The 18,254-nt window shown below is 41.6% G+C and overlaps 1 protein-coding gene across 1 annotated transcript in view; it reads left to right on the forward strand.

Moving 5' to 3' along the window:
• The window catches only part of JPH1 (junctophilin 1), an 83,516-nt gene that overhangs the window by 48,531 nt on the left and 16,731 nt on the right, over nucleotides 1-18,254 (forward strand). The window contains exon 3 of the mRNA XM_049633239.1: nucleotides 10,467-10,585. Coding sequence (XP_049489196.1) covers nucleotides 10,467-10,585 — 119 coding nt within the window. The remainder of the gene's footprint in view (nucleotides 1-10,466; nucleotides 10,586-18,254) is intronic.

Genomic DNA, 18,254 nt, shown 5'->3' on the forward strand with positions numbered 1-18,254 from the left:
ATTGGATAGAGAAATGAGGGCAACAGAGAAAGGCATGAATATAAGAACAATGGATATGAATGAATTTTTATAGCAGAAAGAAGTTTATTACCGGAAAATGAAATTAAATACAATGTTTGCTAAAGCAAAATCCAGAGGATAATAATACAGAAATCATTTCACAACATAGTCACCCCACTTTGCCCTAAAGTTTCAAAGACGGGTTCTGCCCTTTCATCCCACTGGGGACCGTGTGGGCTCTCAGAGGCCCTTCCAGTTCTAAGTGCGTTTTTTCATCTGTCTGGTGAAGCAGAACTTTCGAGAGTCACTTCCTCAAAACCAGAAGATTAACATAAATCAGAGCAAATCCTGTATGCTTTTTATATTGTCCCCAGTACCTGTTGCAGCAAAAGACTGAAGATTTAAAGTAAACATAGTCAAGGATTCTTAGTCGAACTGTTGAGTGATTCGTTGTCACAAACCAGTCATGAAATAACTGGGTTACCTGAATTACAGTTTCTACAAGGAAACATGAAGTGACTAAAACTAGTTTGCTGAGAGAATAACTACAGCTGACCCTTGAACTTAGACATGGATTTTTTTTTTTTTTTGGCACAATACACTGTAAATATATTTTCTCTTACTATGTTCTTAATACCATTTTCTTTTCTCAGACTTCCTTGATTGTAAGAATATTAATACATATTTTAAAAATACGTGTCGATGGACTGTTTACGTGATCAGTAAAGCTTCTGCTCAACAGTCGGCAGTTAGTAGTTAAGTTTTGGGAGAGTCGAAAGTTGCCCGTGGATTTTTGACCATGCGGGGAGCTGGTGCCGCTCACCCCTATATTGTTCAAGGGTCCACTGTTTATCCCTTCTGTTTCGGCATCCCTGTCAAAGAAGTCTCATAAATTCTACACCTTCAAAACATGCACATTTAGCATGACAGAGCTCAAGATGCAGGATGGTTTTGCACGGCCAGTCCCAAGTCAGCTTTTGCTAATACTGTTCCACATCTAATGTTCAACAGAGGAATAGGTTCCTTGTTGTTCACCATCAAAGCATATCTAAATAGAACAAAGTGAAGTGGAAACTGGTAGATTTGGGATATTTAGAGAGCCATTTTAGGTCATCTGAGATAGAAAACAGGTATCTTATTACCTAAGAGAATGTGTTTCAACTATGAGTTCACGGAGGAATTCTGAGGGTTTTACGTGATTTTTATGAGTGAATGCTGTTCTCTTAATTTTTCCTAATGTAGAAATATTTATCAAATGGAATAGCTTGAGCACCATGGTGTACATTTAATGGGTATTGGTGGCAGGAAGGTGGAGATTAGGTCCACCTGTGAGCCAGTCACCCTGTCAGCCTGTCCCTCAGCTGAACGCCATTGGCTGCTATCATGTGTCTTGATCGCTGGGTAGTCTTAAGTTGCTCTTCTTCTTAGTCATACTGTACTTTAATTTGTAGCCATAATGGACCCCTGGTAAAGGATAAGAAGTATAACAACACTGATGAAGAAATAAAAATAGCATTGACATGCCAATTCTTTTTTTTTTTTTAATTAACTTTTGAGAGAGAGAGAAAGCACACATAAGCAGGGGAGGGACAAAGAGGGAGGGAGAGAGAGAGGGTGGGGGGAATCCCAAGCAGGCTCATGCTGTCAGCACAGAGCCCGGTGTGGGGGCTCGAACCCACAAACCATGAGATCATGACCTGAGCCAAGATCAAGAATCAGACGTCCACCTGTCTGAGCCACCCAGGTGCCCCTGACTTGCCAGTTCTTATTACCCAGGTCTTCTCTGTTCTGAGGGTTGCAAAGTTCTTACCAGACACATCCAGATGTTTCTGTTACAGTGCTGAATAGAAAATAAAGTCATGGTGTCTAGTGTCATTTTATTGAACGTGCATCCATTTTCAAATAATTTGACCCATCTTTTGTTACTAAGAGCCTCCTGGCTGATAATTTGAACTGAAAGTATACCCTTTAGTAGTATATCAGATTCAGTCTCAGAATAAGGAGTTTCTATGAATCTGCCATAGGAAAGACAGAAGCCTTACTTTGATCAATTAAAAAGCACCTAAAACTATAATAATAGTCTGCATTGATAGGACTTCGCAATTACCAAATTGCCTTTACATTTTTCTCTTGGTCCTTATTTAACCCTTGCTGTTTCCCCTGGTCCACAGTCCACCATTGGCTATGTGCCCTGTCTCCCTACCTAAGGTTCTGTCTCTGTCCTCCTCGTTGATGCATCTACCCTGCATCAAGGCCATCTTCTACTTTCTATGCTTCTCCCAGAAGAGAGAGCCTTTCAAGAGGAAGATGTGATGGAGTCATGGAGACCTGAAGTCAGGTCCTCCTGGTCCTGTTCAGCAATTCCAGTACTCCTTGTTTCCATTCCCTAGAACTTTTGTACAGTTCTGATTCCAAATCTTCACCTTTTTGACCCCTCAGATTCTTCCCACTGGCCCTAAATTTTAGCAGAAGACTAATAATGGCCATTTATTGATTCCATACCCTAAGTTAGGACTGAGTATTTCATATCAATCAATTGTGATCCAGAACAACTCTACAAGGTAATATCCTGCCCCATTTTATACATAAGGAATTGAGGAGAAAGGAATACAGTATGTGATAACCTGGAGTTTAAACCCAGGCCTGTCTGGTTTCAAAGCCCACTGCATTCTCGAGCTCTTGCAGGCTTTCAAAGGATCTTTCAGATAACCTTAAAACATTGGATGGATCCATCACTGTTCTTATGTTTTTTCCTGTTTCCTTTCTTTTGCCTCATCCAGGACCTGTCTCCAGCAATTGTCACCTCAAAGATTCTTCATTTTCTGCTGTTGTCTGGGCATCTTTCTTCCCACCTCGTGATAAGATCAGTTTTCATTTTCTTAAGAGTAAAACGTCTTTTCCCTTGGCCCAGCTAATCGTTCTGGTTACTGTCCACATTTCCTCCTGCCTTTCTGTGTCAAAGGTCTCCAGCATGTGGCCCACACCTGCTTCCTCCACTTCCTCTGCCCATTTCCTCACCAGCCCCCCATCCGACTGGCTTCTGCAGTGGGACTGCTTGTTAGTACTACCCTCTCAAAGGTTCTTATCAAGTTCAGCAGCCTCTCCTATGCCCTCCCCTTTCCCCAGCACCATCAACCCTTACTCAGATTCTAAATGTGCTTGTTTCAGCACCATTTCTATCTGTAGTCAGTAAGCAATTCATCTGGATACCGAGTTAGATACAGTATTTTGGGGTTATCTTCTGTGTTTCTCTCCTTACCCATTTACCATTCCACCAGTATTCAGCCTCTGTTCCAGGATTTTTATTAAGAGCTGGCTTAACACAGAGGCTGCCCTCATGTTTCAGACTTCTGATAGTCCTTCCCTTAAAACGTCCATGGATTATTCCTTCCAGCTCTTGCCCTCACTAGATACTTAGCATGCCCTGGCTTGGACTAGTGCAGTGGCTTCTTATCTGAGAGCCTAACCTTTGGTCTTTTCTCCTCACTTCCCCCAGCACACCTAGGATGCTCCATAAATACTTGTATATCGGGTGATTTTTTTAAATTTTTTATTGTAAAATATACACAACATAAAATCTACAGTCCTAACCATTTTTAAGTGTGCAGTTCAATAGTGTTTAGTACATTCACACTATTATGCAACCCATCTTGAGAACTTTTTTATCTTGCAAAACTAAAACCTATACCTGGTGAATGATAGCTCCTTGTTCCCCTTGCTTTAGCCCCCTGGCAACCACACGTCTTTCTGTCCCTATGAACTTGACTTCTCTGGGGACCTCCTGTGAATGAAATCATTGGATGTGTGTCCTTTTATGACTGGCTTGCTTCACTTAGTGTAATGTCCTCAAGGTGCATCTGTGTTTTATAGCATGTGTCAGAATTCCCTTCTTTTTTAATGTTGAATAATATTCTGTGTATGTATACGCCATGTTTTGTTTATTGATTCATTCACTAATGGGCACTTGGGTTGTTTCTACCGTTTGGCCATTGTGAATGAATAGTGCTGCTAAGAAAATGGGTGTACAGATCTCTCTTTGAGACCCTGCTGTCACTTCTGGCCAGACACCCAAAAGTAGAATTGGTGGATCATACGGTAAATCTATTTTTAATTTTTTGAGGATCCTCCATACTATTCTGTATAACAGCTGTGCCATCTTGCGCTCCCTCCAGCAGTGCACGAGCTTCCAAATTTCTTAGCATTCTCATCAGCACTTGTTGTTTTCTCTTCTTTTTGTTTTTCACAGTAGCCATCCTAATGAGTGTGAGGTAGTATCTCATTGTGATTTTCACATGCATTTCTGTTATGACTGGCAATGGTGAGCATCCTCCCATGCTATTTGTATATCTTCTTTGCAGAAACGTCTATTCAAGTCCCTTGCCCTTTTTTTAGTTGGCCTTTTTTGTTACTGAGTTGAAAGAGTTCTTACATATTATTCTGGATATTAACCCATGATCAGATAAATGGTCAGCAAATTTTTTCTCCCACTCGGTGAGTTACCAGTGATTATATTTTAAAGAGAAGTTGTAATCTTATTTAGTGCTTATTTAGTGCTAGTTTTTAAACTTTAGAATGACCTTCATTAAAAAGGACTTTTTCTAAAAATTATTTAAAGAATAAAACATACCTTAAATTTGTTTTTTCATCAGATTTTTCTCAGTGCATAAAATACATAGGGAGGTGACTTTTAGGTAAGTTGTATAAAATTCAGAATAAAGTAGACGATAGCCAGTTATTTATTTGGCCTCTTTCAGCTGAGGATTATAAATGTGCTTTTGACCTGGCCTGTCCAGAGAATACAGCCTTTAAGCTTATTAAGTTTGATCAAATGTTAGAGAGTAAAATCTGTAATATACATAAGAATGAAGATTTGTTTTTCAAGCTTGAAAGTGTTCTGAATATAGAAGAAAATCCTATAAACGAAGTTGAATAGTAGGCTCTGCTCATCCGTAAGTTATGATGTGTGTTCCTCGGCTTTAACACACAGTGAGGGGTTAGAGTTCAGAAAACTTAGTATAACAAGAGCTTATTGATCTGGTGATTTTTTTTTTTTCAATATCCTGCCAGTTTCCAAAAAAGGATTTGCAGGACATTATGGTTCACATTCATAGTAGCATCCTGACATTGGGGAATGTTAAAGCCATGTAGCTAGAGAAGATAACCATACACATAGATTGAGGATAGTTTTACTCCCAAGATTCCTCGTAGCCTTAACAAAAAGAGAAATGATAGATTATGTAGTTCTCATCGTATGATACAAGGAGGTGCACAAATTTATCATCAGAGACCTTTTTTTTCCCCCTGGGACTAAACTGTAAGAGGAATGTGTCACCAAGGTCTGTATAAACATAATGGTGTCACACATAATGGACAACATTTTACAAAAGTTATGTAAACATTCTTCATATGGATCTTGGTTCTTCCTCTCTCCCTTTGATAAAAAGCCAAAAGTACGATATGAATTATGATTCTATGAAGGGATTCCTATGATAGCTAAGGAGGTGTGGTTTGACTTTTGATCTCTGGGACAAGAATCATCTGCGGCCTAGACTTGCCTCAGTGTAGTCTCTGGCTAGTAATGCTTTCAAAGCCGGTGTTATCACACCTCTGAGAAAGTTTGAGCCCTTGAAAGATCAAATACCAAACTTCAATGGGAATATCATGCTCCTTCGTTTACATTTTATGTCTCAATCACTTGCTATCACTTTTAGGAAAAGAAGCATTGGGACTTCCGCTCAGGTCATGATCTTGTGGTTTGTGAGTTTGAGCCCCTCGTCGCTCTCTGTGCTGACAGCTCAGAGCCTGATTTTGTGTCTCCCTCTCTCTCTGCCCCACTCACACTCTGTCTGTCTCTCTCTCTCTCTTTCAAAAAATAAACATTAAAAAAAAAAAAAAAGTTGAGACAGGCATCTAAGGGGCCCATCTGCACCTTAGCAGGAGGGAGTATATGCTGAGCCTTGCCAGGCTGGTCTTATCAGAGAATCAAATCAAGATTGAAAGAACAGTTTCTTCCGGGTGCAAGAACTCAGAAATCATGCCTCATTTTTAAGCCGAGGTCTGTGTAGTCACCTCACTCTTACTCCTGTCAGGAGTATTCCTTAACAGACTGATTTCTTCTTAAAAAGGACTACAATTGTATACACAAGATGATTGGCTTTCACAAATCTGGGTCTCTTGTAAATGAATAAGGTCACAGTCCAAAAGGAAGGCTAACAGGTCATATCTGTTGCATTTTCTTACCATGATGTCTTAACCCAGCAAACAGTTTTAGCTCTTATCAGGCATTTCCAAGAGAACCAGACGGGAAATAGGATGGTCGGCAGTAAAGATAGAAGCAGGGTCTGTTCTGCCTCTGTGGTAGCCCCAGTGGGAGACGGTGGCTGTGACCAGACCAGGCGCAGGGATGCGAACAAGAACCAGCTGGATTGAGGATGTGTTTTGGAGGTAGTTCCAGCTGGATTTGCCGACTGTGGCTGTGGCGTGTGACCGAAAGGGAGGCCTCAGGGGTGACTCCAAGGGTGTAGGCTTCAGGAACTGGAAGAATGGGGTTGCCATCACCTGAGATTTGGATTCTTAATGTACAGTTGCTCTCATTTTAAAGTTTTCCTAATAATCTTCTTTAAATGTTGGGACATCAAGGCAAATCACACGTATGACCCCTGAACCAAGTAGATCATAGGCTCTGCCATCAAATTTTAAATCCTATCAGTGAGCTGACTTTGATTTAATATAACAAATTTTAAAAGACCTCAAAATCCACATTTTTTAAAAAGCAGTTACTGTTGGGGAGAGAATATATAAAAAGCAGAAAGAACAAAATTTGTAAATGTGGTATACAGTTTGTCCATTCTAAATTAAAATCTTCATCAGCTGTGTCAGCGAGTGGATGAGTGAAAGGTTGAAGTTAGAAGTTGGGACAGACATCCAAGCGGTCAGCATGTTACCTTAGCAGGAGTGAGTATATGCCAGGCATGTTTAATATATTGTCGATAGACTTTTGCGTGTGTGTAAAAGCATTACTAGGTTTAAGAAAAATCAGGAAAGCAGGACTATTTTGTTCTGAGCATGGTGACTTGAGAGTTTGTGAAAAAACTATTTCATTAAAGAAAGAAACTCCGATATTCATCATCAAATTACTGATTGGAAAAATAGGTTGAGATTAAGTACCTTTATACAGAGGATGCCTCACATCCAGAAATTTCACATTTACCATTTTGGCTTTTCACACATGACCTTTGTGGGGCTTATGTCCAGGGGGACATCACCCAGCTGCTTGTGTGAGCTTAGCCAGCCTCTCAGGTCTCTTTGCCTCTTCACCCATACATAGTAACTCTCTACAAGCTAAAACTGTGGGTCTATTTGTAAAATTATGGCCCTAACAGAAAGTCGACAGCCAATGCCCAACTGAAAGAAGTTGCTTTCTACTTACTTTTCACTGCATTTTATGGGAGCGAGTGTATGTGATCATGGTGTTTTGAGATTGGTGAGGGTCTGACCACTTACAGGTATCAGCAGTGTTTGAATATGTGAAAGACTTACTGGGCATGTGTGCTCCGTGTGTGTGTGTGTGTGTGTGTGTGTGTGTGTGTTTTCCACGTGACCAGCTACAGCAGCAAGGCGTCCACTTTGCATTGTTTCAGCTGACCTCCCCAGACCGACTTGCCTGAACCCCCCACCCCCCCAACCCATGAACAATGGCATGTCTTACCACTTGGCTGAATAAAGGGGTTGTGTGTGGCTCTGGAACTGAGGCTGGGATTTGAACACATGAATTCACTAACATGAGCCAGAGTTAAGCCCGGATTTTTCCCCGGGCTAATATCTAGACCTGTCAGTGGCCTGGCCACCCCAAGCTGGCGGTGACAGCAAACTCAGATGGGTTCCTTTTCTCTTCTGCTTCCTGTCTTTGGGTCCAGGGCGACCAAAAGAACTCACGCAGGCCTCTCGTTTAGGTTTTGAATGTGGTTTTGACTCATCTTGCTGGCTGTGCAGGAGCCTTGATGCAGGGTGGGGCACTAGATGGAAAGGTTCCCCTCCCTGTTTGGGCTTACAGGAAGGAGCAAGTAAAAAAGTAAAGGGTCACGGCCTTACTGACACTGTACTTCCAAAATATATTTGTAGAAAGGTTAAGCTATATCTGTTTATTCTCCAGCTTAGCATATTGTAAAAAGTGGTGGAGATAAATGGTACCATTTTATGGTGGTGCATTGTGATAGTATCAGAATAAACTGTTTGTACTTAGGTTTACAAATTTATCATTGAAGGGCTAGCAGATTTTATTATAAGGCAGCATAACTGTACTCTTCTGGCTTCATTAATTATGATGCCTAGACATAGTTAGGCTCTATCTAAGAATAGATAAAATGGAAAATAATTCTGAGAAAAAGGGTTGGGGATTCTGAGAAACTGAAAGAACATAACACAGAGCATCCATTGATTCTCAGACTCAACACGGGGACTAACCGTTAAGTTTGTTTCCATTTCATGGTCCCTTATAACCTAAAATGTCCTCTGTGATTCAGAAATAACAATTTTGATGATTGGAAGTTGATCCATTCATTTTTAATTAGTGAATTTTATTTTTTAGAGCAGTTTTAAATTTATAGAAAAATTGAGCAGAAAGCATGGAGTTCGTTCCCATGTATATATACCTCCTCTCCCCACACCCACAGTTTCCCCTATTATTAACATCTTGCAGGAGAAGTACATTTGGTACAGTTGAACCAGTATTGACATATTAATATTATCTAAAGTCCATAGTTGACGTTAGAGCTCACTCTTCTTTAGTGGGTTTTGACACATGCATAATGTCACATGTCATACAGAGTAGTTTCATTGCCCTCAGTTTCTCCTGTGTTCCACCTCTTCATTCCTCCCCCACTTTTGCCCTGAAGCCTTGGCCACCACTTACCTTCTTACTGGCTTTATGGTTGTGTCAATCTGTTCATTTTTAAGCAACTACCCAGATGTTCCTAAGGAAGCATCATTCAATCCTTTATTCATAAAATGAGCCCCCAATAAACCCTGTGTGCTAGGCAGTGTTGTACACATTGAGAATCTAGCAGAGAACCAGAAATGTAAAATCCCGGTCTTTGGGAAGCTTACATCCTAGTACAGCCAGCCTCCAAGCTTCGCTAAGTCCTGCAGAGGAGTGAGGGGTCCCCTGAGGACACAGAATGAGAGGAGGTAGTTGGAGAATTTGAGAACGGGACCTCCTGCCAGTGAGCCCCCACCCCCGTCTCAGGTCAGACCCCATCTTCCCCACGTCCTCCTGCAGCTAGTCCCAGCTGGCCTGCACCAGCTGCCACCTGCGTTTTCCCCACTAAGAACTGCTAGGGCACAATGCTATTTCCCAACTTTTCGTCTCCTGCTGTTTCTGAAATAAGCGCAAGCACCTCTTTCAGACTTTCATTTAGCTTTTACTACTAGTTATCTACAGCCGTGCCTGGTGCTAGTGAAATAGGATGGAAGGTTAACAGGATTCTAAGAAATATATGCCCATGACTATCATCTAAATACTAACTGGACAAGATCTTCTTTGGAAGGAGATGACCCAGAGCTCCCCGTCTTGCCCTCTAAATCCTCTCTGCTTGGGCAGGTGGACATCAGTTCTCCTGCCTTGCCATAAGAACCCCACCCCACCCCACCCCCGCCATTCTCTACCCAGCTGCCTTCTCCCTCACCCTAGTCCTCTGGAAAGAGAAGAGGTTTTGTCAATTGAGGATGGGCCAAGGGGCAGGTAGAAGGTTGAAAGACATCTGTTTCTTCCTCCCCAACTCTGTCTCCTTGTTTCACACAAAAACATATACATAAAGTTAAATGGGCTCCTTAGAACCTCCAGAGCACAATCCTAAGAGCACACTCTGTGCTCTGCTTCTACAGGCTGGTGAGAGCCCATTGTGTGCGTGTCTCCCCAGCTACACATTCAGTGACATCACATTGGTCGCTTCAATTGGTCAAGGAGGGAGTATTTATACCACAGTAATCAGTGCCACAAATAAAGAGTTTTACTACTTTTTTTCCAGAATTACTCTTCCAGCATGCTATTGGGCAGACCCTTGTCGATCAAATTCTTATTTTGATTCTACCATAGGAAATTAAATTCACAAACACTATATATTCATAAGCTCTAACTCTACTCTCCATGGTTTGGAGCAGGGGAGATTTGATCAGTCAGCAGGAGTCAGCAGGAGATTTGATCCCGTGTTTTGAAAACCAGGCTTTGCATCAAGCTGCACAGAACTTGCTCACCCTTTTCATTTCCCTTGAAAGGACTGAGGCAATATACGGGTGGTTTCATCCATGTCGTCGTCATTGATCTCTCACAATATGACCATAAAGCTTGCAGTTGGAGGCATGTGACCACGATCACAGCATTTTCCTCCCCAGACCGCAGACAGCTTGCATGTCCGTGTGTGATTAACAAGGTGCCGCCCTTGCTGACTCGTCCTTTGTGCTCCGTGTAGGACCGCACACGCACGAGCGAAAGCTGACGCCGCTGACCAGGCAGCTCAGGCTGCCCGCCAGGAGTGTGACATCGCAAGAGCTGTGGCCAGGGAGCTGTCACCGGACTTCTACCAACCAGGTGAGACTGTTGTCTGGTGATGGGAGAGGTAGGGGTATTGCCTCTGGTTTCCTTTTTTTTTTTTTTTTTTCCCTCCTTAAAGGTCTATGCTTCGTGAATACCAGCAGTACTGCAAAACAAGTAGGTACAAAAAGTCCTAAGCATTTGAAGTCTGAGTGTTAGTGGTGGAGATTTGGCTTATTGCCCAATGTCTCTCCCTTCCTGCCTCCCGACTCCTAGGCCACAAACTTGGAGCTGACAGCAGTAAATGAAATGGGAATCTAAAAGAAGCATCTGATTCTAAGAAACGGTGCTAGTGTGTTAGTGACCACTGCAGATGTTGTAACAAATCTCCAAAATCAGAGGCACGTATAACAATACCATTAGCAGTAGTAAAGAAATGAGCTAGTAACTACTGTGACTAATTTTTTTAATATACTTGAACTAAAGTTCAAAGGACTGTGGTTAGGTAAGGAAGTAAATCACTTAAAAACAGATTAATTTGCACAGATTAAGAGGAAATTCCAGGTCATAGTAGAAGAAATTAAAATAACCTCAAAAAAAAATCAATCCAGATCGTCTATCTCTCAAATGTCTTAAAATAGCAATATACAAATATTTGCAGTAGGTTTAAATATTTAAGTCCCTTTTAGTGGTTTCCTAGTAGATTGTTTCTATCCCTTTCTATAATGCTCGCCTCTTTTTTATATATGTTTCTTCATTGTTTTAGAACCCACAGCTCCCTAGTGTTTGAGGGGTCAACAGATTTCTAGATGAAGGGATCAAAATCAATGCTTTAAATTTCTTAGTATCACAATTTATAGTTTCTTGGTAAAGAATCTTTCCACACTGGTTTCTGTTAAGCTGGAAAACAAGCACCCTGCACAACACAGGTGTTCAATCCATGTTTGCTTCCAATAAACGTCCTAGAATCCTGGAGCCCACAGGGCACCGTAACTAAATGAACAAGGCAGGTCCAAGTGCACAGAATAACAAGATCCATACCAAAGCTACAAACTTGGCTGTAATAAAGGATGGAGGAATGAGAATGAGGGACATGGTGATTTTTTTTTTCCTACGAAGAATGAAGACCGGGTAAAAGGCTGGGTTGAGAAGACCCCGTTCTTCTAGGAGAATGGAGAGGGGCCCAGTCTAGCCGCTGAGCGCTAGGGCTATCAGAGTACCTTCCATAGTAGTTCACTTCCAGGGAGACAACCACAGTCATGGGGGTTTTCTTTCATGTGCCTCCTTTTTAAACCTCTGGGTGAGATTTCAGCCATTTAATACATGCATATATTTCTAAGAAAGGGAAACTCTGCTCATTGCAGTGACCGCTGCTAGGAATAAACTATGTTCTGGTGTGAAATGAACTCACACTTCTCTGGTGCCTAAGTACGTCAGTCACTACCTGTTGGTGTGAGAGCTGCAGACAGAGTTCAGCCACCCAGGAGGGACCGTCCTTTGCCCTCCCCAGTGACACTGCCATTGGGAAGCAGCTCAGCAGTCAGGAGCTAGTGCCGCTTCATGGAGGAGCCCTGGGCTGGAGCTACTTGGAAAGCAGACAAACTTAGTATTGTTGTCTGTTGTTAATTCTCCTGGGGAATAGCGTCCCAATAGATTTCTGTTAGGTGTTACCAAGAGGTAAATGATACTGAAGGTCATCTCAGTTGCCCAGACTAAATGGTTTTAAAAGCCTTTTATGGCATAAAAGCATTGGAGGGAAAAAAAATATTGTGGGAAAATGTAATTCCAGCCTCAGAGCTAACATGCCAGCTTCATACACGCAAGTTGTCCATCAGTAATGAATACATCACAGTAGCACGAGATGACAACGGGTCTATTGGAGACAAGAGCTAAGGGGAAGGCTGCAATCCCCTTTGACCCATAGCCAACTCTTCCTTCAGCAGCTGGATAGAAAGCCTTTTCTGTACTAAGTATTATTGATCTTCTCAAGGGAGCATAACTCAAGCTTTCCACTCTGCATTTATAGGGTGATCAAATCAGATAGACATTTCTAAAAGGGCTTTCAAGTCCTTTTTCTAAGTCAGGCTGCTCATTTAATTCACATATCTTAGATATAAATATTTCCATTGTTTGAAACGCATTTGTCGTACATAGAAGCTGTTGGCCCTGGAATAAAGGAGGTCTGTTGTAGCTTACACTTTGAACACTTTCTCAGGAGCAGGCAGTATTTTCAGATATTTACCATCTTAGTTAAATCTAATGCTTTTAGTTCAAAACCACATTATTCTACAGTTCAGTTAAAAACTAAGAGAAAAATAGGAGCATGTGGGATGGCTTTGTCACTCAAAGGGTTAAGTTCTAATGAGTAACAGAAAGCATACCTGTGGAGGTATGTGAATGTATGTGTAGATAATTGCACGTGTACACACACAGAAACCTACACTGTCATGTGTGAGCGGCACGGCAAGGCATCCCCCAGGAACTCAGAAATGAGAGTTCCCTCTGAGAGTGAAATATTAAAATGAGCCTGTGATGCTGCACAAAGATATACAAAGTGAGTATAAGTAATAGCACAGCTGTATCACAGCAAGATTTCTTTGTAACCTAAGTGTATTAAAACATCTAAACAATTGGTCACGGAAAGTAGTATAGAGAAAAAAAAAAGAAAAAGCCACAGAGGCAAAAATTGGCAAAGCCCACCCAAACACTGTCCAGAGGACAGAGAAGCTGTGGCCAGAACCTTGGAGTATTGCAGTGGAATTGGCAGGGACGTTTGTGTTATGGGGCAGGATGCAGGGAACTGTGGCCAACTGTGTATGGCCTTATTGGCAAGATCATCCGACTGGGGAAATGGATGCATCAGCCCTGCTCAGCCTGATGCCTGTAGATATTTGATTGATCCCATGCGTCTTGTCCTGAGTCCGTGCTCACTGTAGCCTTCTGATTTCGGGTGAGCTTGTCATGGAGGTCTGCCATCAGGAACAGCATGCACTGGCGTTCCAGGAGTAAGCCCCTTGGCCTGTGTCATGTTTACATTGCCCATTGTGAACTAATGACTTGACCTTCTGGTGTTATACATGAGGATTGTGAGCTCTGGTGATGTGATTCTGCCCCAGGGGATGGCTCTACTTCAAAGTGCTGATGAAATTGGGTTTCTAAGCCAGGAAAGCTGAGATGAGATTTTGCATGACCGCTAGGGAAGTGGAGGGGAGGATGACTGGGAAACTATGTGGTGGTTCTTTGTCCCACTGTTTACATTTCCTTTCCATCAAGATGCTTGATTGTTTTTAATTCCAAGTGATATTAAGTAAGGTGTAAAACTTATATTTTTATCAATTGGGAGTGACTGGGCTAAAAAAGACTGAAAAACACTGCCCCAGAATGTGGTAAAGATATTTACTTTGAGCCCTCTTAAGAGATTGCCAGCTTATTCCCTAGGCAACATCCTCAGCAAGTTTTGCCTTCCTGTGTTTAAGCATGTGTATTAGTCAGCCCAGCTGCTGTAACAAAGTAAAATACCACAGACTGGGTGGCTTAAGCAACAGACATTTATCTCTCACAGTTCTGGAAGCTGGAAGTCCAAGATCACAGTGCCAGTATGGTTGAGTTCTGGTAGAGAGCCATCGACCTGGCTTACAGATGGCCTTCTTCTCCCTCTCTTCACATGGCTTTCCTGGGTACATGTGTATGGAGAGAGAGAGAACTGTGGTTTCTCTTCCTCTTTAATGAGGGCACTGGGGTGCCTGGGTGGCTCTGTCAGTTGAATGTCTGACTCTTGATTTCATCTCAGGTCATGATCTTGTGGTTCATGGGGTTGAGCCCCACGTGGAGCTTCAATGCTGACTGTGTGGAGCCTGCTTGGAATGCTCTCTCCCTCTCTTTCTGCCCCTTCCCTGCCCATGCTCTCCTGTCCCTTTCTCCAAATAAATAAACCAACAATAATAATAATAATAATAATAATAATAATAAGGGCACTAATACTATCATGAAGGTCTCACCTTCATAACCTAATGTAAACCTACTTACCTCCCAAAAGCCGCACCTCCAAATACGAACACATTGGGGGTTGGAGCTTCAGCATATGAATTGCAGGAGACACATACATTCAGTCCATAATAGCATGTATGTGCACACACATACACTCTGTATATTATTTAAAGTAAAAGTGAAGTCTTTAGGTTATTATGAGCCAGGGTTAACTAAGGTCACGTTTGTGGTATGAATGATAAATCTTTAGAAATCAAAGCATATTTTCATTATTTAATGGTCTATGCTTATCATTAATATGTAGTATTTTTGGTTAAGAAAAGGGAAGTATCCTGAAACAGATGACTTCTAAACTCACTTTCCAAAACCCAGAATTCAGAGTAACTGTTTTCATAGCAAAAGGGAAATACAGGATGCCTGGGTGGCTCAGTCAGTTAAGCATCTGACTCTTGATTTTGGCTTGGTTCATGATCTCCTGGTTCATGAGTTCGAGCCCCATGTCGGGCTCTGTGCTGACAGCACAGCGCCTGCTTGGTACTCTCTCTCCTGTCTCTCCCCCTCCCCCTGCTTGTGTGCTCTTTCTCTCTCTCTCTCTCAAATATTTTAAAAAATATTTTAAAATATTTAAAAATGATCTATTGACATGAAATTAATAATTCATGAGTTTGGTTATTCTTACCGCTTACTCATTTCAGTATATTCGGTTCCACAAGCGTGTGCTAAGAGCCAGCCCTGCGCAAGGCAGCGGAATGGACGTACCACAGCCTGCAGACAAGAGCTCCATGGCTACGTTCAAAGAAGTAGCAGTGTTTTTAAGGATGGGACTCTGAAGTCCTGTAGGAAACGGCTGTTCTTTCCACATAGAATATAAAAGTAATCCTGCTACCACTTATATAATCTGTTTAGAATCTTCCAATCTTTACTGATTGGCAGTCTCCACAGAAAATATCTGATTTCTATTTAATGACTTCTGACGTTGCCATAAAGCATTTGCTATCCGCCCGGTCCTTGCAGACATTTGTTTGGGGGAGTCTTCATGGCACTGCTTCTGCCCATACCCAGCCCTCCACGGCTCACCTGTGAGGAACTAGGTGCATACCCTGCTGTTACCATCTGCCATATCTGTTCAGGGCCTCCATGCCAACTGTAGCAAGTAACCTCTCAGTGTTGGTGGATGACACGTGCTGAATGTTGTTTGATGTCGTGTGGCCTGTATCTGACTTCTTCCTCATATGAATCCCTGGGGTGGGGGAAGAGTCCCTCAGGATTCATAGATACGGTCTGTAAAAATAGATGAAAATGCTTACTGCAACAACTATCAACATGTATCCTAATTTTGCTTCCTGGAAATATTCTGACAAGTCTTTTTTTAATTTTTTTTAATGTTTATTTATTTTAGAGAAACAAAGCATGAGCAGGGGAGGGGCAGAGAGAGACGGAGACACAGAATTCAAAGCAGGCTCCAGGCTCTGAGCTGTGTCAGCACAGAGCCCAATGTAGGGCTCGAACTCACCAACCATGAGATCATGACCTGAGCCGAAGTTGGACACTTAACCGACTGAGCCACTCAGGTGCCCCCTGACCAGTCTTTTTAATGAACTACTGTGGCTCCTCAATCCTGTGTCGCTGGTGTGGCCCTGCCTGACCCACATTACTCCACAGAACAAGCAGCAAGCGCAACACATGCCTTCCAAGAAGATAGTCCAGGAAAAACTTCTGTCCTCTGCATTATATGTCTTGTTTAAAAAAGCATTTAATCTCACTCTAGAAAATCTAACTGTATATCCTCCTTCCTGGCCAGTCTCCACATGACTACACCATGTTGGAACCATTGCCAGCTGGATGTAATCATGTAAGGCTGGCGTTAGGTCCATCTCTAGTCAATGTTTTTTTTGTTTGTTTTGGGGTTTTTTTTGGCATGCTGTTAAATGGCTGTATCTGGGTACATTAGAATCACCTGGAGCATTTGTTAAACATCAAGATTTCAAGGCTGCACTTCATAGTTATTCAAAGTCTCTGGGAATCATATCCCAGGTGCCTCTGCTTTACAGTACATTTATTTTCTTACCTAGCCATTTATTAATGATAGTAAAGTTGAGAATTTTTTTAAGATGTAAAGTAGGCCCTAGAATGTACGTCCACCACTCTAGTAATTTTTTTTTTTGTCATAAACTTGACATACAGTGTTCGTGTCAGGTGTACAACACTGTGATTGATATGACCATCCTATGCATTCTGCAAGCCTCACCTTAAGTGTAGTTACCATCAAAGTTATTACAGTGTTACTGCAATATTGACTATATTCCCTGTGCCGTCATTTCCATCCCCTTGATTTATTTAGTTTTTACCTCTTAATCCCCTTCACCTATCTCACCAATGCCCTCTCAACCACCAGTTCTCTTCATAGATTTGTGAATCTATTTCTGTTCTTTTTTGTGTGTTGTTTTTTAGATTCCACATATAAGTCAAATCATATGGTATTTGTCTTTCTCTGACTTACCTCACTTAGCAAAATACTCACTAGGTCTGTCCATTGTTGTCACAGATGGCAAGATCTTATTCTTTTTTATGGCTGAGTAATATTCCTCTGTGTGTGTGTTTGTACCACATATTACTTACTGATTCATATATAAATGGACACTTGGGTTACTTCCACATCTTGGCTACTGTAAATGCTGCAGTAAACATAGGGGTGCATATATCTTTTTGAATTAGTGTTTCTCTTTTCTTGTGGCAAACACCCAGTAGTGGGATTACTACTGTAGCGTATGGTATTTCTACTTTTAATTTTTTGACGAATGTCTGTACTGTTTTCCACAGTGTCTGCACCAATTTATATTTCCACCAACAGTGCACAAGAGTTCCATTGATTGATTGATTGATTGATTGAGAGAGAGAGAGAGAGAACTAGAGAGCAAGTGGGATAGGGGCAGAGAGAGAGGGAGACAGAATCCCAAGCGGACTCTGTACCGTCAGCACAGAGCCCGGTGTGGGGCTCAAATTCACGAACCAGGAAATGACCTGAGCCAAAGTCAACAGTCAGATGCTTATTAACCAACTAAGCCACCCAAGTACCCCAAGGGTTCCTTTTTCTCCATACCTTCAACATTTATTATTTCTTGTCTTTTTGATACTAGCTAGCTATTCCTACTGGTGTGAGGTGACATCTCATTGTGGTTTTGATTTGCATTTCCTTGATGATTAGTGATATTGAGCATCTTTTCATGTGTCTGTTGGCCATTTATATATCTCTTTGGAAAAATGTTTGTTCAGGTCCTCTGCCCATTTTTTAATCAGATTATTTTGGGGTTTCGGTGTTGAGTTGTAGGAGTTCTTTATATATTTTGGAAATTAACCCCTTAATCAGATATATCATATGGAAATACCTTCTCCCATTCAGTAGATTGCCTTTTCATTTTGTAGATGGTTTCTTTCTCTATGCAAAAGATTTTTATTTTGGTGTAGTCCCAATATTTTATTTTTGCTTTTGTTTTCCTTGCCTCAGGAGACGGATCTAGAAAACCTTTGCTAAGGCCAATGCCCAAGAGCTTACTGCCTGTTTTATTAGTTTTATAGTTTCAAATCTGATGTTTGGGTCTTTAAACCATTTTGAGTTTATTTTTGTGTCTTGTATAAGACAGTCATCCAGTTTCATTCTTTTGCATGTAGATGGCCAGTTTCCCCAACACCATTTATTGAACAGACTGTCTTTTCCTTATTGTATATTCTTGCCTTCTTT

Source organism: Panthera uncia, chromosome F2 (genome assembly GCF_023721935.1).
Source record: "Panthera uncia isolate 11264 chromosome F2, Puncia_PCG_1.0, whole genome shotgun sequence".
Lineage (NCBI taxonomy): Eukaryota > Metazoa > Chordata > Mammalia > Carnivora > Felidae > Panthera > Panthera uncia.